The sequence below is a fragment of the Penicillium cosmopolitanum genome (assembly GCF_028827165.1).
Source record: "Penicillium cosmopolitanum strain IBT 29677 chromosome Unknown utg000006l:49.0-5199605.0:1.0-5204138.0, whole genome shotgun sequence".
NCBI classification, from domain to species: Eukaryota; Fungi; Ascomycota; class Eurotiomycetes; order Eurotiales; family Aspergillaceae; genus Penicillium; species Penicillium cosmopolitanum.
In genome coordinates this window covers 4,306,462-4,328,443 of record NW_026622676.1, presented here as the reverse complement: position 1 = coordinate 4,328,443, position 21,982 = coordinate 4,306,462, and the positions used below count along the sequence as shown (strand labels likewise).

Here is a 21,982-nt window from a genome sequence, read left to right as displayed (position 1 = left end):
GCAGACGCCAAAGCACGCTAAAATTTCCAGCGTGATTCCTTGGATCTTTTTTTCCATTTGCAGGGTTAGACGCCGTGACGATCGCGCAAGCGCCTGATTGCTCTTGGAAACTTTAAGGCACTTTCGTCCTGAAGATCCAACTCTTCTTCACCTTACTTTCCAACCCACTTTTTTTTCCACAACCCACTCATAAAGGTCCAGCGCAATGGATTCAACCTCCTATCTTGATCGATATCGCCATCTAAGCGCTGTTGATCAGCAGAAGAATCAGCTCATCGAGGTACCTGCTGCTGTCGCTCCCTCCCTTCTTTCACATGTGTCAGGCTAACGCGATACCATCATACGATAGGAGCTCCTAAAACGAGTGACCGACCTCGAGAACTCCTTCCAACAAGAGAAACTTGATCATGAACGCGAGACTCGCTTCAATCGTGATATTCAACTTCACGAGATGGAGTTGATGCAACAGATACACCAGATCAAGTCTATTATGGTGAGCGCGGTGGTGAACCAACACCTGAGCGTGCGCTGATACATGTCGGGCTTCTCCAGGATCGAGAACCTTTCGTCGTCGTTTTATTAGATGGAGAGGGAATAATCTTCAAGGATGAATTCCTCCAGCAGGGTGAAGAGGGCGGTCGCAATGCCGCCAAGCAGCTTTACACAGCCCTTCATACCTACGTGACGGCGAACCTCCCGAATATTAAAGTACCTAAGTTATTGACAAAGATTTATTTGAATGTGAGGGTCTTTAGTGAGATGTGCGTTCGGAGTGGTCTGGTTTCAGACCCCTCCGGAATTCACGATTTCATCAGAGGTTTCAATGAGACCATGTCCTTCTCGGAGATCGTGGATATTGGCTCCGGGAAAAACAAGGCTCTCGATAAGATGAAAGGTTTGTGTCCTTGGATCCCATAGGAATTGACCTATGTAAATCCTGCTAATATCATCCTCACGTCCAGAAACCCTCCAAGTCTTCCTTTACAACTGCCATTGCCACCAAATCTTTTTAGGCTGCCCTTCAAATACTGAATACACAAACTTCCTGGAGGATATACTGCAAGAGGGTGATCTCACCGGCCGTATTTCTCTCGTGGAGGGCGTTGCCTTTGAGAAAGAGCTTGAGACAGTCAAGAACTCATATCGCATCGCCAAATTCCCAGAAGTTTTCCGTTCCGTCAAACTGGCGCCTGCTTGGGCTCCCGCGTGGAAGAATACTCATGCCCTACCTTCGCGGTCCCTACTCACTCCATCTCCATCGCGACAGTTCTCAATGCCCCCGCCTTTATCTCGCACTTCAACCAACACCAGTATTTCAGGCGCCGGGGCTCCTTTGACGGCATTGACACCTAACGAAGGGGGTGGATCTCCCGACTTCCAGATTGTTCGCTCCAAGACGGAAACTTCGATCGCCCCTCCCAAAACCGTGGAGAGGAATAAATATGGACAGCGAGTGGATCGTCTCGACTTCAAGAGCATTCCTCGCGATGAACTTAATCGGTTGAAGAAGCTGAAGCTCTGCAATTACCATTTCCTGCTTGGGGAATGCCCCAACGAGGAGAATTGCTATCATGACCACGATCGCAAATTAACCCGTCAAGAACTTCATATTCTGTCGGCTATCGCACGCATGACTCCCTGTCGCTTTGGGCTGGAATGTGACGACCCGGAGTGTATCTACGGCCACCGTTGTCCCCAGAGTGAGCCTGGCAAAAAGACTTGCTTTCGAGGTGACAGCTGTCGCTTTGAACCAGTAGCACACGGCATCGACACGAATATTGTCAAAGTGACAAAGGTTTAGAATCATACGACCTGTCTTTTCCTTCCGTCCGAAAAACAAAATTTCCCTCGTCATGTTGTACTATTTTCGGTCTTTCCAGATTCATGGGGTTTCAAGAGTTGTGTTTTTTTTTATCAATTTCGGCGTGACCGGGTCCTGAGTGTGCTTTCTCTCAAGTTTTGGTGTGGGTTCAGGGCATTGCATCCTCGGCACTCATATTTCTACTTCTCGTTACACAACATATGATTTTACCCCTTGTCCTACCTACGATAAAGTTTGGCACAGGGGAGTTCGCCTGGATTAGGTTTTGATTTATTGTGGGTTCATTGAAACTTTCTGGAATGGATGCTGGCAACTGGGTTTTGTCTTTCGGCGTTTCAATAAAGGCGTCAGGAATTTGATGGAGGTGGGAATACATATTATACCCATCACTGAGAACTTGGCAGTAGTTATGGATGTCCTCAGCTGCTCGGGCCATTCAATCATCTTATTCTAGGAAAATGTATTAGTATCAACTACGATAATTCAACTACACAGACCATGGAGACCATTTTTTGGCCGATCTATCGGCAACACTCCTAAGTAAATTAACATGTCTATTAACTACCACCTGAGAATTAGAGTAGTTGTTGCCTTCCAAAAACGCTGCATCCCGCCGAATCGCTTCATAACAAGCTACTAGTATGTTATCTTATTCTTTGGTTGCTGCTGCAAGTTCAAAGGTTGTCATTTCATTTCAATACGCTGCATTGACGCTACCATCAAATCAATACCAAGGTCAATATAACCGCCAAGCCGATGACTCTCCATAATGGCGCACCGAAGGCAGGGCCCTTCCCCGTTGCTGTACTCCCAGCGCCAGTATATGTCTGAGTGGTATTGGTTTGTACGGTATCACTCCTAGAATCTGAGGTAGTACTGGCCTGAGTCTCGGTTGTAGTGGCAATGCCAACTTGAACATAGTCTGTTGACCGGACGGTAACAGTGTGCACATCTGTGCTATAATTCCAAGTAAAGCTGGCTCCGCTAAGAGGTGTGGATATAACACCATTGGTGTTATAAAGAGTCTCCGTGCCATTTTTTGGAAATTCCCCGGGCTTATAATATTTCTGAACGCCACCGGTATCTTCAACGCCAAACCCTAGATCTCCAACGCAATCATAATCGTCGAAGCTTGATCTGCACGAGCTCCAATCTTCTTCATCCAATAGCCTGCCAAACCAATAGTCGGCGTCAATAGTAGAGGGTTTGGTATTTGGACATGTGTCGTAAAGCCTAGATCGGTTTAGCAATTGTCATCTCAAAGGGTTCTCTGTCTTTTTGGCGAGTGATTGCAGCACGCACGTGGACCTAACAGCACTCTCTGCGCAGCATTGGCATGCCATGACATATTTATCGTAGTCATCAAGATCATCTTCCATGCTGTCAAGATTTGTCGTATTATCTAAACATGCAGTGAGGTGATTTTCGATCTGAAGTTCCTTCTTGCGGACCTTTCCGATGTTACAAGAGCATCCGCCAGGCGCTTTGTCTGGTGGGGGCCAGAAGGGAATATCGTCGAGGTATTCTTTTTGATATAGTGAAATAAAATCTTCGACGATATGTTGGTACTCGCAGGAGTAAACCTAGGTATCAAGATTGAGTTAGATTATCGAAGTGTTGAGTGTGCGAGTACTAACCTGGTTCCAACAGCTAGATGCGATACAATCGATCTGGCTGCCAGCCCTCTCAGCCCCACAAGGAGAAACGCAGCTACCCGGACAGGTTATAGCACATATTTCTTTTCCCCCGCAAGCCTCAGCACATTCGCGACTCTTCTCCTTATTGTCTGGGCATTTTTCGTCGATACAAGTTCCATGGTGCGTCTCAGCCCTATCGAAGCACGTCGTTAGGCCATCCGGATCGGCGCAGGTGGAGATATTATCGAAGTAGCCAAGATTCCTAGCCACGGAAATACGCACTAACACTGCTAGCGAAAGTACAGCGCTTCCGAGCCTCATCCTTATGGGTCGTCTCGATCAGCTCAGAAACGGCATATGAAGGAGAGAGAAGGGGTTGGCAGTGGCCAGCCTCATGAAGGCGGAACTAATCCCCTTGTATAGTCGCCATTATATCGCTAAACCCAACGGAGCTTAGCCGAAGGGTCCAAGAATCCTCCGAAATATTCTTCACTAGGTGTACGCTTCTTGTAGCTTTCTGTTCATATTTTACTCACCACGTCGGTCCCAGTGGCCGTGTATAGTACACTTGCCATTAGACGCGCCGCGATCATTCGGAGATGTCATCTTGTTGGTTAGTGCATTCCAATCTAGTTGGCCTATTGCCATCTATCGAGCGCCCTTTTTCCAAGAGATCTCTATTGGCACAGCCTCCGAATGTGTATTCTAGACCTTCATCCATTATCAGATGTCCAATGATCACTCTTGGGCTTCCCTGTCGAGCTGCTACTGAGGGAATTCATCTGAACCCTAGTCCGCGAGCCCAACACAATCGAGCATTTACACACACGTGCTCAATCAACCCCAGCATGATTCTCTATCGGACTATCCGCTTGTACTCTTCCCAGTCGTACCCCACACTTACTCGCGCATAGGGTCATCTCGACGTTCTCGGTGGATCCACAAGATCTTAAAGTAGTTGACAGGTCTAGTTCCTCCAACCATTCAACGGTGTGGAGCTTCACGCCCCGTTATAGTCTGGATGCAGGAGAGTTTAGCGATGGCGGGGTTGTAAGGCTGGGTTTGGAGCATGTGCTTCTCATTATTGGCAGCCTTGGAGATGTAGATGCCGAGAATAAAGAACGCGCTCCCCTGCCATCGGCATGAAGCCTAGATCCACAGGATAGACGGCGAGGTAGCGGCACTGAGTAGATAGAGTACAGGGATGAAACTTAGACGAGATCAATGAAGGAGAGAATAAACCCCATGCCGTCAGCGGTGATATCAATCATAGTCAAAGCACCGGATTCGTTGTATTGGTTGCTGAGCAAATAATAAGCCTGGACCGCAGTGGTGAAGACGATACTGTCGGAGATGTGTATTGTTGAGCAACAAAGGCCAGATATAGCAGGATTCACCCGGTGTCAAACCGGGACAGACTTCGCATGTCGATTTCCCCGAGGAATAGCAAAGCGACAAGGAATGTAGAAATCAGAATGTACCCCGATATCTTTTGGTCCTTTCCAATTTCGAAGGGAATTACGCCTTGAAGAATCATGCTTTGATTAAGCAAATTTTGGGATACATTTCTGTCAAGCACAGATAGGCACAAACACCACTCACTATGTCAACAAAAAAACGGTAGCAAATCAACAAATAGTTAGATGGCGGTAATAGGGCAAAAAAGTAGTCGCGCCCGGGATCGAACCGGGAACCTTTTCGGTGTGAGCGAAACGTCATAACCATTAGACCACGCGACTTTGGTATATTGAAATTTGCATATTAGCCATCATGAAGCAGAGTTGACCCTAAATCCAATCTTTTCCTACCCTATCAATCCTCTCCCGCTTTTATATATAGGAAATAGTTTAGAGATGCTTGGCTTTGACTGGCCTCCAGGGCTCATAACACTTTTATATCTTAATTCACTAGAGGGCTCAGATAAATTATAGAGTCCTCAGTTTATTATAGGGCAATACAAGGATTGAAAAATAGGAGATGCTCGCTGGCTGTCTGCGCAGGCAGATGGGTCAGTCACAGAGAGAGACAGGGTACATATATTGTGTTCCTATTGTGTAATAAGCAGGGCGATCAAATAGAACTTGAAGTATAGGGAATTAAAGTATTCAGCCTATACATGCGATTCTACAAAAGCTGTATATATATAGCCTTTAAGATTGTGCTGCTACTACTTAAAATTTATAGGATGTATACTCTTTTGTTTAATGAACTTGTTTTCCTGAAAGTTGACACCTTGTTTCTTAGGCTACAGCAAGCTGATCTACTAAAGAATCTGATTTGACGATCTTAACATCCGAACACTCGAGTCAAGAGCTTCAAAATTGTATTAATAATCAAAGTCGCGTGGTCTAATGGTTATGACGTTTCGCTCACACCGAAAAGGTTCCCGGTTCGATCCCGGGCGCGACTACTTTTTAGCCCTCTATTAGTTCCGTTTTGGTAGTTTTTGTAGTGATTTTTGGCCGAGGTCATGAGCAATGGTTTGCAAATAATCTATAGATTGGTGCTGGCCTAGTTTCTGTCATTGGCCTCGTTACTATAACGGTGTTGATGACCTTGTTTGAAACTTTGATAGTTATTTTAGTGTACATGAACTCGAAGTCATGAGTGAATCGTTGTCCCAAACATGGCAAAACGCCTTTCCCAGCCGAAGCAGCCGGGCTGGCTGCACATATCCTCGTCTTCCCGATCAACAGCCATAGCATCGGGATCCTTATGGCTGCATTTCACACCATACTCTTTGATACAACATTTGAAAGGCACAGAGGAGCACTTGACCGGTTGCCATGATTCATCATCGCCAATGGCACTAGAGGTGGATTCTTGTTTGCGTTCTTCAAGATCACCCCAAAGCACGAAAAGTTTCTCTCTTAGTTCATGCAGCCGATCCGGGTTATTACGTAGACTGCAAGAATTTTATTATTTAGCCGGATACTCGGAAGTTTGGATTTTTAGTGGACAAAACTTACTCATCGGCGTCAAGACCCAACAAATAAGTGGCGTCACCCTCAGTGACGAAGATTTGCATAAGTTCTCTGGTTTGCTGTTTTGAGACTGTGGGTTCTGTTCCCTCGACTAGCAAACAGAACCGCCATTCCCAACTGTAATACTTCGGGCTCAAACCATCATCTTCGTCATTTTGGTTATTGAGAGGTTTAAAAGGAACCTGTACCGCAAAGTCTTCCAGAACTGGAGGGTAGAAGTCGACGACACGAAAAACAGGGTGATAGCAAACATTCTGAAAGGGCAGTTTGTAGGTTAAATCCCCTGAAATTTTGTTGATATGGGTTTCGGCAGACAATATTGAATCGACATCCCAAGTAACCGGGATTCCGTATTCGAGGCACTTGACTTTTGAATATATGAGTATGCGTCTTTTGCGAGACTCTAAAACACAAGATTGCTTACCGTTTCGATTTGGTTCTTTTCGCGCGGCTGGTTTTGACAACACTGTCTGACCTTCTTCTCTGCGGACCTCCTGTGTGTTTTGTTGGCTCTTTTTCTGCTTCTCGGCTTTTTTCTCGGTCTTCTCCGAGCTTGTGTTCGGATCACTTTGCACCTTGGGTTTCCCGTGGATCTTCCAGTAGGCTTTGCGACGATCCAGAAGCTCACGTGCGCGTTCGTCGTAGGCGTCTGATATGTTGTGGACATGTATTTTATTTTCAAACCGCTTGTCCCTATGAACAGCGGCCTCGACACCTCCCCTACGGTCATCCTTGACATGTACATATGTGAGATGAACCAGGTTGCCCGTTTTGACGTACTCACGCGCAAAGCTGGCATGGGGCTCCCAGAGTGCGACTTGTAATGTCAATTGGCCCCACGGACCAGGCCAGTTTTTCTTTTTCCGAGACAAGTATCCATAAGCGTCTCCCTCCACGCCATCTTCTTCGTCGTCTTTTTTGATATCCATGAGAGACGTATTAACGGTGTAATCCGTAAGATAGATCAAAGTTTTGTCGCTGTCAAATGTATTCATCTTCACTACCTGGCCGAGTAATTGTGTCAGCCGGCCAACCTGTACATCTTGAATAAGAGTCATTGGCAGGCCTGACGATTTGAGTACAGGAGCTGAAGTTTGAAAGTTGCGAGAAGGCTGTCGTGAAATTGCCGTGGGTTGTACTTGTGCTGGTGTTGGCGTTGGGGATGATTGCAAAGCTGCGGGTGGCTCCTCGCCTGCGAGGTTCGCAAGAAGTATAGCTGCCATTCTTTTCTCCTCTGGATCTGTTTCAAAGGCGATAGGCCCACGGCTAATTGATAAATTCTTGCCAGACCCTTCTTGCGGTCGAAAAACGGCCCAGTAAACCATGTCATTCTGCGAGGCCACGCCGGTTGGCTTGCCCTGAAAGTTGGTAACCTATTGGATGTTGTTGAATCAGTACGCTTCCTTAAAATGATGGAATATGTAGGTGTTGTACCCATCCGGACGGATATAACATACTCGGATATCTCGAAGTAGAACTACATCGTTGAGCTGGATAGTAGGCAGGAAGGCTTCGTTATCATTGAAATACTTGACTTTGAGACCCCCTTGCCAAGTTGGAGCATCGAACTCGCAGTCTTTGATGGTAAATGTGACACCATAGGAAGAACCTCGGGTTTTGAAAGGGTTCAGTGTATCCACTACCACGCCAATAGTGTTGACCCTTCCCCGAGCGGAACATGCGGCGGTGATGCTGACTAGACCAGTCGAGGCCATGATTTAAGGGCTCGGCTTTTTTTTGGAAGACTTGGAATTGTGAGGGAAATGCGCCTCGTCGAAGTGATTTGCCTTTGGCGATAGCAGAGAGTTTTGGATGTATCTCATATGGTAAAATAAGAGACACAGCTGAGCCTTGGCGCCGGTCAATGGAGACCCTTCATTGTCGCGTGGGATAGAATTGATATCCACAAGAGAAAACCTCCAGGGCTCCAGAATAATATTAAATTTGATCAGCAGATAAAACTTCTTTGAGGGATTTGTGCCCTGAAAACAAAGACCGGCGAAAGTGAGAGATGGGCACCCGTCGGAGGAAAGCATCACATGATCACGGCCCCCCCCTCCTTACACACACGAATCCTTTCTTCTCTCCTTCTTCCCCCACATCTCTCCCTCCCTCCCTCTCCCTCTCTCCTCCCCATCCTCAGCGCGCCATTCCCACCCATCATTTTTTTCTCTAAAACTTGATTTCTGAGGCGCGCATATCTTCTAATCGCAAAAATGGCCGAACGTTATATCCCAGAGCACCGCCGGACGCAGTTCAAGGCGAGAAACCAGTTCCGCCCCGATGAGCTCCGCCGCCGCCGTGAAGAACAACAGGTCGAGATTCGGAAGCAGAAGCGTGAGGAGAACATGGCCAAGCGACGTGGTGTCCAAACTAGTGATGGAGGTATCGGTGTTGGTGGTGCTGGCATGGCTGCCGCCACTGAGAGTGATGATGAAGCTAGTGCTATTGAAAGCGAGGTACGTTTTAAGTTTTTTTCTTTTCTTTTTTGTTCTTTAACTTTGATGTTCATTCCCCCCTCCTTCTATCCTTGGTCCTCCGTGGTGAAATATCTACAAGCTTCATATGATTTGAGTGATGATCCCCTGCTCGATGATGGTGCCCACCTGTTCTTTGTTTTTATGATGCGATCATCAACATGGAATTTTTTTCACCGCCCTGTTGCCATGGGGCCGACCCCTCCAACACGGACCAAAATACCCACGACCCCACTACGCGATATTTTGCGAGCCACAATCCGGGAATTACAAACAGCTAACATGATGGATTTTTTAGCTCAACGTCGAGCTTCCCCAAATGGTGAAGGGTGTCTTCTCCGACCAAGTTGAGGAGCAAATTCAGGCCACCACTAAATTCCGCAAATTGCTGTCCAAGGAGCGCAACCCTCCTATCGAGCGTGTTATTGAGACCGGCGTTGTCAGCCGCTTCGTTGAGTTCCTTCGCTCTCCTCACACCCTGGTCCAGTTCGAGTCCGCCTGGGCCTTGACCAACATTGCCTCCGGTTCCGCCCAACAAACTCAGGTCGTCATCGAGGCTGGTGCTGTCCCTATCTTCGTTGAGCTGCTTAGCTCCCCCGAGCCCGATGTCCGCGAGCAGGCTGTGTGGGCCCTTGGTAACATTGCTGGTGACAGCCCTCACTGCCGTGACTTCGTTCTCGGTGCTGGCGCCCTACGCCCCCTGCTCAACCTCATCAACGATGGCCGCAAGCTGAGCATGCTTCGCAACGCTACTTGGACTCTTAGCAACTTCTGCCGTGGCAAGACCCCTCAACCCGACTGGAACACTGTATGTTTTATCATCTACCCACGCCCTTTGATTGGAAACTTATAACTAACTTCGGCCTAGATCGCCCCCGCTCTGCCCGTCCTTGCCAAGCTCATCTACATGCTGGACGACGAGGTCCTGATTGATGCCTGCTGGGCCATCTCCTACCTTTCCGATGGCGCTAACGATAAGATCCAAGCCGTCATCGAGGCCGGCATCCCTCGCCGACTGGTGGAGCTCCTCATGCACGCCTCCACCTCCGTTCAAACTCCCGCCCTCCGCTCCGTGGGCAACATTGTCACCGGTGACGATGTCCAGACCCAGGTCATCATCAACTGCGGTTCTCTCCCCGCCCTGCTCTCGCTCCTGAGCTCCACTAAGGATGGCATCCGCAAGGAGGCTTGCTGGACTATTTCCAACGTCACTGCTGGCAACTCTAGCCAAATCCAGGCCGTCGTTGACGCTGGTATTATTGCCCCTCTGATCAACTTGCTCGCCAACGGCGATTTCAAGACCCGCAAGGAGGCTTGCTGGGCTATCTCCAACGCCACCTCCGGTGGTCTGCAGAAGCCCGATCAGATTCGCTACCTTGTTTCCCAAGGCTGCATCAAGCCCCTCTGTGATCTCCTCGCTTGCCCCGACAACAAGATCATTCAGGTTGCTCTTGACGGTCTTGAGAACATTCTGAAGGTCGGCGATATGGATAAGGAGGCTGGCGAGGGTGAGGCCCGCGTCAACCGCTATGCCCTCTTCATCGAGGAGGCTGGTGGTATGGAGAAGATCCACGATTGCCAGAACAACGCCAACGAGGAGATTTACATGAAGGCGTACAACATCATCGAGAAGTACTTCTCTGATGAGGATGAAGGTGCTGGCGACATCGATGAGCTTGCTCCCCAGCAAACCTCTACCGGATTCGCTCTCGGTGCCGGTCAGCAGCAGCCTGGTGGTTTCAACTTCGCTAACGGCGGTGATTCCATGGATATGTAAAAGGGCTCATTTCCGAATGCTCTGCTCCTTTTTGCTTTCGCCCCCGTCCCATGCCTGGGCCCGCTTCCCGCTCGAGTTGCACAAATTGTACTTTGGACATTACGCGAAGTTGCAAACGCATCTCATGGCACCCAGCGCATCCAATCTCGGCTTCTCCCCTCCGAGTGCGATTCGCTTAGCGTATCGCGGTCTAATAACCGCCCAATCTTTTTTCTTTTCTCCTCCATATTCCCTGTTTGTCGCCTCCACCCTGTCACGATTTTCTCATTTCCCCTCCCCCTTTCTCCGCGCCCATTTTGATTTACGATAAACAAGATTCACCATCATGTAACCCCTCCCCCTTAGCATCCTCATACACAGGCGTATTTGTTTGAAGGATCGGATTTTTCTTTTCTTTCTATGTTAATGTCCCAACCCGATGTTTTATTGGTGCTTCTGGCTGGGGCATTAGGCCCCGAAGGGAGCGACCTTTGTGTCCTGGCATCAAGGAGGATTTCAAGGCAGTACTTATACATCGGGCTTTCTTCCACCCCTCTTAAAATTGACCTGGTCTAACCAAGCACCATCCCTGATCGTTCTTGTCGATCACAATCCACGCGGTAGTTTCTTTCGCAGTTTGCCCTGGAAAAATGTTAAATCTTCTTTGTGAAACGTTCAAGTTGTCACTTTCAAATTGTAGACGTGGAAACCTTGGAATATACTATTTGTCAACCTTAGAAGTATTAATCAACTTGTTTAGTACGTAGTAAGAACCTCGGAACTCGCGCTTGCACATTGAGCCTCACTGCATCATACCCAGCGGAGGCCTATGAGAAAACATTCGCCCCTTTAGTCTAATCAGCCACAGCCATAGCAAAGTCAAGTAAACAGTAGAATGGGAGTAATAAGGAGATAGAAAAAAGGAATAGATAATTTAGACATCAGAAGTAAGGAAATTAGGAAACACGATCAAAGGCTGAAAGGAGCAAAGCCACAAAATCACATATCAGATCACAGGTATCCCACGAGAAAGCAATTAGTCACCCATTATTTCATCTTCATCGGGATCGGGACCACGATTCAAGTCTTCATTGTCATCGTCCACAATCTCGTCCTCAACGAGCTCACGCGCCCGCAGATCCTCCTCGTCATCCTCTTCGATCGGATCATCGTGGTCACCTTCCTGTTCTTCCTCCTCTTCCTCATTGTCATCGACACGCTCAGCCGATTTGATGTTCTTGCTAGGCGCGGCTGGTTTCTCTCCAGCTTGGGCGCTCCGCACGGGTTGCTTCCCCTTGTTGCGGGGTGCACTGCGAGGTTTGCGCTCTTCGAGGTAGGAGAGGACTTCACGGTAGTTTTGACCGAGAGAAGTCTTGTTACGTAGGAGACGCTTCTTCAAGGAGCCGCGCTTCGTACCAGATGCATCGACCACACGACCAATAATAGCGAGGACCAGCTTGCCGGTCAGTTCGCATAGTCGCTGCTCGGCGACGATGCTGCTGCGGAGTCGTTCCATGATAACGGCTTCATCATCTTCTTCTTCATTCTCCTCCTCGTCATCCTCGGGCTCATCTTCGGATGCGGGGGCATCATCCTCAGCAGGTTCGCGATCGTATTTGGCTGTCTTGGCAAAGATTCGCTCGGCAGTGCCGTGGATTTTGGTAATGAGGGCTTGAGTGTCTGAAGGGATTTCGTGTACAAGGCTTTGCGCCTGGAAAATTACATCCTCATCATTGCCAATACCCTGGCCGGCGTTGCGGAGAGTGCTAAATAGCGTTTGAAGGTCCAGGAATGTGGTAGTGGCGGTGAATCGTAAATCGTCGAGGCCGGTCAGCCCGTTCATGATATCCAGGAGTGTTGACGCAAATGTTTCGCGGCTCTTGGTGAGTGCTTCGAAATATGAGGTACTGAAATTGGCTTTTCCTTCGCTCAGGGCTGTAGACAGGGCTTGCACCTTCCACATGAAATAGAAGAGCAGAGTTCGTATACTGTTTGTCACAAGTTCGGCCTCTGCACGAGCAGTATCTTCATCTTCATCTTCTGCTAGGAGGGCACGCTGAGCCAAATGTATGAGTGTGTTGAATGGAGCCTCCCCGTGGTTCTTCTTGGATTTCGAGCGAGAGGTTGGTACTGTCTCCAAGATTGTCGAGCAGTCCATGATGGCGGAGAGTTTAGAAATTCGTGTGATAGTATTGGTGAGGTCGGTAAGTGTTGGATCGGAAATTGAGGCGCCTGCCTGAACCTCTTTCTTGCGAGACAAAGCACCCAGGGTATCGACCATGTCTTCCCACAACTCTTGAATCTTGCCTTCAAGAACCTCTCGCATTTCATCAGAGCTCTTGGCGTGCAAGAAAGCAACGCTAGCCTCAGCCAGGACGTCTTGATCCGAGTGAGTCAGGAACTGCTTATTGATGTCGTTGAGTAGGGATGTGTAGGCCGTCGCATCTTTCTGCATGTCTTGAATCGAGTTCAAATCTACCAGGTGTTCCAGTCGGAGAACAACAGATGCAGCTTCAGGAGCAGAACCAAACTTATTGAGAAGCTGAGGGATGGATTGAGCCAGGTTGTGAGAAATTTCTTCCTGGAGTTCAGGGATCTTCGCAGTCAGTGCCTTGACCTTGCGTCCGCGCTTGTCAATGTCTGACTTGGCGACGTCCAGTACTCGAAGCTTTACTGCCGCACACAAAACCTCAAGAAGAATTGCCTCTTGGCCTTCTTGGATCCTGTACAACTTACGAACAATCCCAGTAGTGTCATCCTCGGCTGGATCATCGGCGATTTGTGAGTGGTCGTAAAGGAGAAAGCCGGCTAATGACTGCCATTGGGAGAGTTCTTCCATATGGGGATAGATAGCTTCGGTTGCGAGAACAAAGCGAGTAGCAGCAGGTGCCCCGGACAGTACATCTCGTGTTGTGGCAATCATATCAGAGTCTTCTTCTTGTACATCGTAGGCTTGGAACATGTCCACAAGACACTTGAATTTAATCCAAGAGCGCTTTGGCGAATCGAAATCGTCGTCATCGTCATCGGCGAAGATCTCGTTAATCTCGTCTCCGACTTCCTCCACCACGGAGTCAAACGCATCTTGGACATTAGCAACAAAGAAATTACCAGCTGCCTTTCTAATCCGAGGGTCCAGATCAAGCACTAATCGCCCGATAGCGTCGACGTCGCTGGGTTCTAGGAAGCCGCCGTCCCGTAAGTGATTTAGAAGTTCAATCGCAGCAACACGGACGTTTAGATCCGCATCCTGGGAGGCAATTTCCACAACACGCTGGCGGAAGCGTTCAGTGAAGGAGTTCAGTGCACCGATGTTGTCTCGACTCTCGTATAATGGCAAGAGCTGGGTCAAGGCAACCAATCGGGCGTGAGGAACGGTATCGGAAATAGCCCAGCCAAGATAACGCAAGGACTGAGCATCAAGGAACATTTCCCGGTAGGAACGAATCCATCGACCCAAAGCCAGCATGCACTCGGCTCTGATATTGCCGTCAACATCACGATGGCGGTGGACAAAGACGGTATCAAATCCATCTTGAATGAACTCATTGAGTTGTTCCACCTTTTGTTCGCCTTCCGTAACAGCCGTCTGAATTGCCTCTACGCGGCCCTTGTTAACGGTCTTCTTTTTCTTCTCACTTTCGAGTTGTTTGCGGGAGGTCGTGACAGTGGTTGTGACTTCCTGTGTAATCTCACACAGTGAAGTTATGACGGACAGGGCCATAACAGTCGCAGTATGCCGGAAAGGTCTGAAGTTAGATGTCGACATCGAAGACATCCAGATCTGGATATTCTCAAGAAGGGCTTCATCGGTGTAAAGGACCGAAGAATGGTGGAAAGTTTGGATGAGTGCGCCGATAAATTCTTCGAGAACGAGTTGAAAAGCCTTGAATTTCTTTTCGTGAGAAATGAGAGGATAGTCGGTGATACCTTCTGCTTGGTATTCGTTTTGGAGGCTTGCGATTTGGTTGGGGGCATTGTCCACATCGTCCACCTCCTCCTTTGTGAGTTCCAAAGTGGCTCCTGTGCAGCGGATGAGGAAGTTGATCAGGTCCCGCATAGCTCCTAAGTTATCACGCTGGTACAGGTTCAACCATTGCGCAGCGGCGGTATCGGCATTGTTACTCTTTCCGAAGATCTCCGCTATTTCCATGTTATTAGAAAGAAACTCACTTCGATGTAGTTGGGAGACATACCATATAATCCATGCTCACCTGCGGCCAAACTGGGTCGGATCTTAGGCATGCGGGGGCGTGAAGCTGGTAGTCGGCCATTGAGGGCAGGCCTGAAAGCGAGTTGTTTCCCCAGTCCATTACCAACAACCTTGGGCTTCTTCGCAGCACGCGGAACTTTCTTCGCCGCGGGTTTCTTTGATCGAGCCTTGCGAGCTGCACGTTTCTTGGCTTTCAGTTCTTCCTCGTCCGCGGCATCATCTTCGCTGGACTCGTCACTCTCTGAATCGGACATATCGTCATCGCCACCAGGTTCCAGTACATCTCCCCGCTTGCGTTTCCCGCCTTCGAGGGCAGAATGTGTGCTTTGCGAAAATGTGTCAGGCCGGCGCGTCATGCGACCCGATTTGCGTCTGTCCTCGCTGGGGGTGCCCGCCGGGGTGCTTGAGTTGTCCAGCTCCATGACGATAGGAATTGTATGATTGGGGATTTGGCGACAGGAATAATGGGAGCGTCGCGTCTGTCGGCCCCGACTGTTGAGCGAAGACGGGGATTGGGAGGTTCGGACGCCAGGTCAAAACGCGCTCCGTGAAACGCGCCGTGCGACGGCAGTAAAAACGAGTCGGCGAATCGACGCGGAGGTAGTGGACCGGACAGGCGGCTTTGATGCAGAGTATCGTGACTCAATGCACAACCAGTCGAATGTCGAACTGTTCAAGTTCCTTGGGAGAAAAGGGAAGGCCGATGGATCGGAGGGCGGGGGTCCCAAGGAAGCGTAAAGTTTACGGAGTCGCGTTTGCGATTCCTGCCTGATTCTGCCTGATTCGTGTCTGCGTGCCTTGCCGCCTTGCTGCCTTAGCCTTGACATTGCTGGCCTCAGGCCAAAATGTCGATTACCCCAGAGCGATCAGATCATCCGGGAGGACAGAGTACAGAGTACAGGGTACAGGGTACAATATAGGTTCACTTGCGCTGATTGAGTTTCTGCCCTGATTACAGTTTGAAAAGCATTGTCCATAGATCGAGTTGACAGCTAAGCGTAAGCCAAGGAGATATAGAATCGTTTAATGCATAGGAATTATCAAGCTGGGTCGACTTGCTCACTCATACAGGTATCACCCAATGGACATATGGAGTACTCGACATAAATGTTCAAGTACAATCCTCATATTAAACTGAGAACTGTCCCCCATACGGATTACAGGGAAGGGGGCACGTAGCAGAGTGTTGCTTTCTTTGTCTTCGACTGGCGATCACGATCATGGGATCATCGCTTGCTAGTCTCTTTTTCCTTCCCGTTGAGGTGACTATTTTTGCAAATTGGCGTCACGAGGGACTTCTTCGAACTATATGTACGCGCTCAACAGAGTTGGGGCAAATTGTGGCGGAGAACCTTGTAAGATCTAGTATCTACGGTGTTGGTATGGTGATTGCTTAGAATATCTCAAAATTCAGAGGGGGAAGAATGAGTCTACGGACTTCAAGGACTCCATACACGCATGTAGAATCGGATCTTGGTCCTCCAAGAGACACTAGTAACCGAGTTCACAGCGATCATCCGCTAAAGCTGCTCCTCGCATCCAACTCCACCTTGTTGTTCACATCCTCCGGAGTGCTCGTACAGCATGAGGAAAATAGCCGAAGTACAGATGCCTAGCACTGCCACGGGATAGGTCATGTATGAGTAGCGATTTCTGAAGATCCCTGAGTGACAGAATGACAGGGGGTGGCAGGGAATGTACTATAGAGGAGCGGACAGGTCTTGGCGGTGGATGAGGATAGTTGTATGCGTATGCATATGCAGTATGCAGTAGAAGAGGACGGAGTAGAATACCAAATAGAATACTCCGTACAGGCAATACCAATGATACGACGATCGGTCATGTGGTGGGTGCCAAGCCCCGCCAGGCCCCGTCCGGAGAGAAGTTGGTCGCAACTGGACCAGTTGCAACGTCCCTGGCCGAGTTACTCTTTGTCATAGAAATCCATTTGGCCTCCTCTTCAATCCACTTCGTCCACCATTGTCCACTTTCTTCGGTCTCACGGAGCCCGTAAACTGCACATGGGGTCAAGCCGCCCCCCGCTTGACACATAGTCGCATCTAGTCCATGGATAGCCGGTCCATTCGCACCTAGGTGGTCGTGCCCATTGACTAATGAATGGCATCATCGCCCCCCCCCCCCAAACTAATTTTATATACCACTCACTGGCTCCCAAGATTCCGGGGTAAAAAAAACTCTCCTGCAAAATACATCATGCTGCAGTCTGCCGAAATCACACCTTACTGAAAGTCACAACTTCCAAGGTTATTGCATGCATACCTGCTTGGCTCTCATTCTTCGTCTCACCCTCGCGCCGTGATAAAGTCCATCCTCTCCCCCCACCTCTCCGCTCTCGTCGGTACTCGTATCGCCCTCCACCGCTTTCATCATAATCTACTCCCTTTCTCTCCGCCTTCCACCTAGAAAAAAGTCACATACACGCCACCATGCGACAACCAGTAATGCCCATCCGCTCGCCCTTTGAGTCTTCAATTGCGAAGCCGGGGCAGGGCAATGTCGTTCTCTCTCTCCTCCCACCGAATAACCCCACTCTCACCACCCTCACCTACAAATACCCATTGAAGCTTGTACCGCGCGCACCAGGCTTCGTCCCCACGCCTGATCCCGCCGCACTTTCCGATTCATGCCCCTCAAGACCAGTCCATCTCTATCTCCTCACCTATGGCGGCGGTCTGCTCCCCGGAGACCACATCGAGGTCTCCATCAAGCTTGAACCCAAGACACGAATGGTAGTAACGACGCCACAAGGAAGCACCAAGATCTTCAAGACCGAAGACAACGGTGTCAGTGTGATCAAAGGTCATCGCAAAAAGATGCCCGCCAACGACCATCTCTCTGATATGAGTCAACAATCACTCGACGTCCGAATTGGCCGCCAGTCCGCTCTCTGCTATCTCCCAGATCCCTCCGTTCCTTACCAAAATAGTCGCTACGCCCAAGTGCAAACATTCACAGTTGACGCTGCGGCTCGAGGTGAGCAGCGTAGCAGTCTGTGCGTTTTGGATTGGGTCACGCAGGGCCGGACCTCGCGTGGTGAGAACTGGAACTTCCGCTTCTGGAAGGGTAGGAATGAAGTTTGGGCTGCCGACGAGAAGACGGGGAAGAGCCGGCTTCTTCTTCGTGACTCTGTCATCCTGGACGATGAACAGGAAGATGAGCTCGCCACGGATGAGTCGGACGATGATCATGAAGACTCAAGCCACGGATTAAATCCTCAACCTGACGGTGGCGATGTTCCACCACAGGCGCAGGCCGGTCTGCTACCATTGAACGTCATCCAAGAAAGAACAAGACCACACGGTGTTGTGGGTACTCTTATCCTGTCAGGTCCAGTCTTCGACAAGCTGGGCTCCTTCCTCATCGAACAATTCACATCACAGCCTCGCATCGGCAGCCGGAATTGGTCATCATCAGCGACATCTTCTGCACCCGAAGATTCGGCCACCGCCAGGGGCGATGTAACCTGGACGGCAGCTCGTGTTCGCGCTGGCTTTGTACTTGTGAAGTTTGGCGCCAAGGACTTTGAGACGGCTAAGCATTGGCTTGGCGGTCTCCTCCGTGAGGAAGGCAGTATTGTGCGAGAATTCGGCGAAGAGGCCCTCTTCTGCCTATAAATTCTCGATGCATTCGCCAATATACCTTCCCCTTGGAATCTCAACTTGTCCTCGCTCTTCCTTTCCGCCAATTTCGGGCTGGTCCTTCAACTCGTCTAGTCAACCTTGCATCTTCAAAGTGCGTCCAGCACATCTGAATCTTGATGATACCCACTGGGCCTTAGGGCCTTGTCTACCTTCTGGAACTCCAGGTTCCCACCTTGATATTTTGTATTCATTATTTTTTTTTTAACATTTTCAGCCTTTTGCATGTAATTGGTCGTTCGGAAGCAACCCTCCAGCAGGGCTCTGCGAAAACGAAACATTATTGGGACTTTAGCATACTGCATCATAACATGACAGTCACCAAAAAAAAGAACAGCCTGACTGCAGAAATGACATTGATTCAAGCGCCATCTTTCAAAAAAATTTGTTTTATCTGTGCTAGTCGTAAAAGTCATGAAATCTATCGCACGAAGTAAAAGGTATCTCAAATGTCAATAAAACGCAAAAGCAAAAGCCAACCGCCCACAACGCCCCGAAAAAACGATCGACATGAATATCATCACTCATATCAATCTATAACTGGATATCACTCAAATCCACCAATCGAAGATCGGTATCTTCCAGTCACCCTTGGTAGCCGTAACCAAGTCATCCACATTGAGAATATCCACGCCCTCCTGGACAAGGATTCTCCAAATATGATTCCGCAAACTGACCGGCCAGCTCGGAACCGACCAGTATCGCACTTTCAACCCATGCCGATGCGCAACCCGGACCTGGTCCCGAATAATGTCCATCTGGCGCTGCGTGAAATGAAAAGGCCAAGGGAACCCGACGGCCTTCTTGAATGAGACAGAGGCGTAGTAGCTATTCGTTATATTGAATGTATTTGGGCGGAGCGTGTCGGGCATGCCAGTGTGGCCTTGTCCAGAGCCAGATGATGAGCCTTCAAGAGGATCTTCGTCGTTGTTGTCCTCGTCAACGAGCTTCTCGAGTGGAGCGTCGAAGAAGATATCTCGATAGGTGGAGTTAGCTGTGACGAGATTGAAAGGCGCATTCCCCGTTCCAACGACAGTGACGGGCCCCGGGATAATCTCATTCCCATTAAAGTAAGTCAGATACCCTCGATCCCGGAGCGGAGCAAGTTCCTCAGCGACAGCAGGCCAAGTCGCCGCGCCGTCCGTTTTGAAGTCGATCAGAAGAACGACCGATTGATTGGGGTCTGCATCGAAGACACCACGGACAGGGGTGTCGAGAATACGACGGAAAGGCGTCGCAGGATTCTGCTGGTTGAGAATCTCAACCAGCGGGTCAATGTATAAGGAGCGTAGAGTTCGGCGCGAGGATAGAGAAGACGTGGTATGACCGACGTACAGCTCTTCATCGAAGAGCCAGACGTCCGCCTCGACGCCTACACAGCCAGCCTGCAGCGCGGAGAAGAGCGGGATCTTGCGCCAGTAGTCATTGTGCGAATGACAGTTGACAGCAATGATTTCGCGTGAGCGATCGGTTGGCCAGTGCGAGGCGTCGCCCTCGATGTGATCGGCGACGCCATGCTTCCAGATACTCGCGGCACGGTCATATTCGTCAGGGAAGAACGACAGAGCAATGCCAAAAGCCAGGGAGATGAATTGAATGACACCGCTATATTTTTTGAAAAAAGGATAAGTTCGGCGATTCTGCAGGAAGAAGAGAGTGAAAAGGGCAGGGATTGGAGCTTGGCTCGGAATTTTACTCACAGCATAACGAAGAAGACGAGCAGAGTGCGCAAACACAAGCGCCAGCAGTATGAGCGATGTGGTTTCAACTTTTCCTTCAAGGGCGGGTTGTCTGATAACAAGGGCCAGGAATGTAGATGATTCTTGCGGAAAGACATCCAACTTGTCAGCTTGCGGCATGTTGACGGCCCCACTTGATCGGGACCTTGTTGATCGCGGGGAACCCCATCGACTTTGCTGGCATTACTCGTATCTTCAGGATGAAGAGTTGGAGAGTCGGTGTATGCTTCGAAAGGAAGGTTGAGGAGATATTCAGATGAATCTCCGGTCTGCATGGACTGCGGTCCATATGAGACCCCCATTATCGGGCGGGGGTGAGAGGGAAAGTTGTGGTGGTGAGAGACAGAGAGACCCTGAGCTGCAGGGGGGAGTGGAAGTATATTAACCACTTATTCTCTCACTGTCAGTCTGGCCCTCTCTCTCTCTCTCTCTTGTTTAACAGTCGAAAATGTACCGGGTTCCTTTTTCTCACGAAAGAAGAGAGAAGTAGCCATGTTGCAGAGAGGCGGTCGGTGATTGGTTTGGGTCGACCGGGGCTCAAATGGGCGTTGGCCAACGGGAGGCCCCATTGCGTCTTATGCTGAGAGATGCGGCAGATATTGGCGAGAGCTTGCAGAAACTCTGTTTAGAGGGGGGTCTAGGTACCTAGGCACGACGAGTGAGCAGCCTCCAACACCGAGGCCGGTTACCCAACGACCTATGACAATTTGATACCAATGGCCAGCAGCGGACGAAATTTGAACAACCAGGCCGATATATAACAAAACAGCAGAGCGAGATGGTACTTTTTCTACCAATAGAGTCGGCAACCGGGGCTGCCACGAGGGAACCGATGAGTGTTCCAACCGATAACAGACCAACAATAAGACCAGACCGGACATTGATGAAGAAAAATTCACCCTGGACAGCATCGAATTCCCCAAAACGGTGCAGAAAGTCATCCATTTCCAAGAAACCCGATATTTGCCCAGTGTCAAAACCAAAAAGCAGGCCTCCCAAGGAAACAAATAGAGTCATAACCCCAGACGCCATTGTAATTCTAGGAACCTTCGTATCGATTGCATCGTCAACTCGGTTTTCTGTTGTGGCTGGGGCATGTTTGGATAAAGACCTGGCACTCGAGTGCTCGGCTTCCAGAATCGATTTGTCGAGATTCGAGGACATCTTTGAGCCCGTGAAAGTATGCAAGCAAGGTTGGAGAGATCAAAGGATGTTCGCAGAAGTAAAGGAAATATGGGGACCGGAAGCAGACTAATTGATGTGCCCTCGGGGGTAGAGCAGATGACCTTTGCAACTTGGGGTTGCGGATGGAGACCTTTGTAAAAGCCACTCTGCTACTACCTACTGAAATATTTTCTAATACTGACCCGGATGAGAGCCGAGATTCATTAAAATATGTGGGTATCTCACGCTGCCGATGTATGCGTGTGTAATCATCGGTACACTGGGAGTGCTATTAGAGGCCCTCCCTACTCATGCCAGGTAACCCAGCGACAATCCATTGACCAGGCTCGGGAGACCTGCCAATTTGCGCATAGGAAATAGGATTGGCCACTCCACGCTCCTTTATATCCATCTCGAGGCTACTATTTTGGGATTATCTAGTCTCTAGGTCAATCGAATGTGGAGAATGGACTTTATTTCCCAATAAGGAATGATTTTGATGCCGGATGCTAGGTACCAACGCAGCATGTG

At 49.4% G+C, this 21,982-nt stretch overlaps 8 protein-coding genes across 8 annotated transcripts; 3 read left to right on the top strand and 5 right to left on the bottom strand.

Moving 5' to 3' along the window:
* Positions 1–205: 205 nt before the first annotated feature.
* N7509_006148 (CCCH zinc finger protein) lies at positions 206–1,801 on the top strand (the record flags this gene model as incomplete). The annotated part of the gene is made up of 4 exons (XM_056630785.1): positions 206–280; positions 350–493; positions 553–895; positions 963–1,801. 4 exons carry the CDS (start codon positions 206–208, stop codon positions 1,799–1,801), a joined length of 1,401 nt encoding a protein of 466 aa, XP_056490087.1.
* Positions 1,802–2,541: 740 nt separating this feature from the next.
* N7509_006147 (uncharacterized protein) lies at positions 2,542–3,780 on the bottom strand (the record flags this gene model as incomplete). Its single annotated transcript, XM_056630784.1, has 3 exons — positions 2,542–3,055; positions 3,125–3,405; positions 3,460–3,780. The coding sequence occupies 3 exons, from the start codon at positions 3,778–3,780 to the stop codon at positions 2,542–2,544; spliced, it is 1,116 nt and encodes a 371-aa protein (XP_056490086.1).
* An 890-nt stretch (positions 3,781–4,670) lies between these two features.
* On the bottom strand, positions 4,671–4,996 carry N7509_006146 (uncharacterized protein; the record flags this gene model as incomplete). The annotated part of the gene is made up of 2 exons (XM_056630783.1): positions 4,671–4,803; positions 4,857–4,996. 2 exons carry the CDS (start codon positions 4,994–4,996, stop codon positions 4,671–4,673), a joined length of 273 nt encoding a protein of 90 aa, XP_056490085.1.
* A 1,064-nt stretch (positions 4,997–6,060) lies between these two features.
* Positions 6,061–8,158, bottom strand: N7509_006145 (uncharacterized protein; the record flags this gene model as incomplete). Its single annotated transcript, XM_056630782.1, has 4 exons — positions 6,061–6,364; positions 6,429–6,810; positions 6,868–7,816; positions 7,901–8,158. The coding sequence occupies 4 exons, from the start codon at positions 8,156–8,158 to the stop codon at positions 6,061–6,063; spliced, it is 1,893 nt and encodes a 630-aa protein (XP_056490084.1).
* Positions 8,159–8,659: 501 nt separating this feature from the next.
* N7509_006144 (karyopherin alpha) lies at positions 8,660–10,697 on the top strand (the record flags this gene model as incomplete). Its single annotated transcript, XM_056630781.1, has 3 exons — positions 8,660–8,902; positions 9,219–9,728; positions 9,789–10,697. 3 exons carry the CDS (start codon positions 8,660–8,662, stop codon positions 10,695–10,697), a joined length of 1,662 nt encoding a protein of 553 aa, XP_056490083.1.
* A 1,015-nt stretch (positions 10,698–11,712) lies between these two features.
* N7509_006143 (cohesin subunit IRR1) lies at positions 11,713–15,311 on the bottom strand (the record flags this gene model as incomplete). The annotated part of the gene is made up of 2 exons (XM_056630780.1): positions 11,713–14,819; positions 14,873–15,311. The coding sequence occupies 2 exons, from the start codon at positions 15,309–15,311 to the stop codon at positions 11,713–11,715; spliced, it is 3,546 nt and encodes a 1,181-aa protein (XP_056490082.1).
* A 2,025-nt stretch (positions 15,312–17,336) lies between these two features.
* Positions 17,337–18,524, top strand: N7509_006142 (urease accessory protein UreD; the record flags this gene model as incomplete). Its single annotated transcript, XM_056630779.1, has 1 exon — positions 17,337–18,524. One exon carries the CDS (start codon positions 17,337–17,339, stop codon positions 18,522–18,524), a length of 1,188 nt encoding a protein of 395 aa, XP_056490081.1.
* A 575-nt stretch (positions 18,525–19,099) lies between these two features.
* N7509_006141 (uncharacterized protein) lies at positions 19,100–20,407 on the bottom strand (the record flags this gene model as incomplete). Its single annotated transcript, XM_056630778.1, has 1 exon — positions 19,100–20,407. The coding sequence occupies one exon, from the start codon at positions 20,405–20,407 to the stop codon at positions 19,100–19,102; it is 1,308 nt and encodes a 435-aa protein (XP_056490080.1).
* Between the last annotated feature and the right edge of the window lie 1,575 nt (positions 20,408–21,982).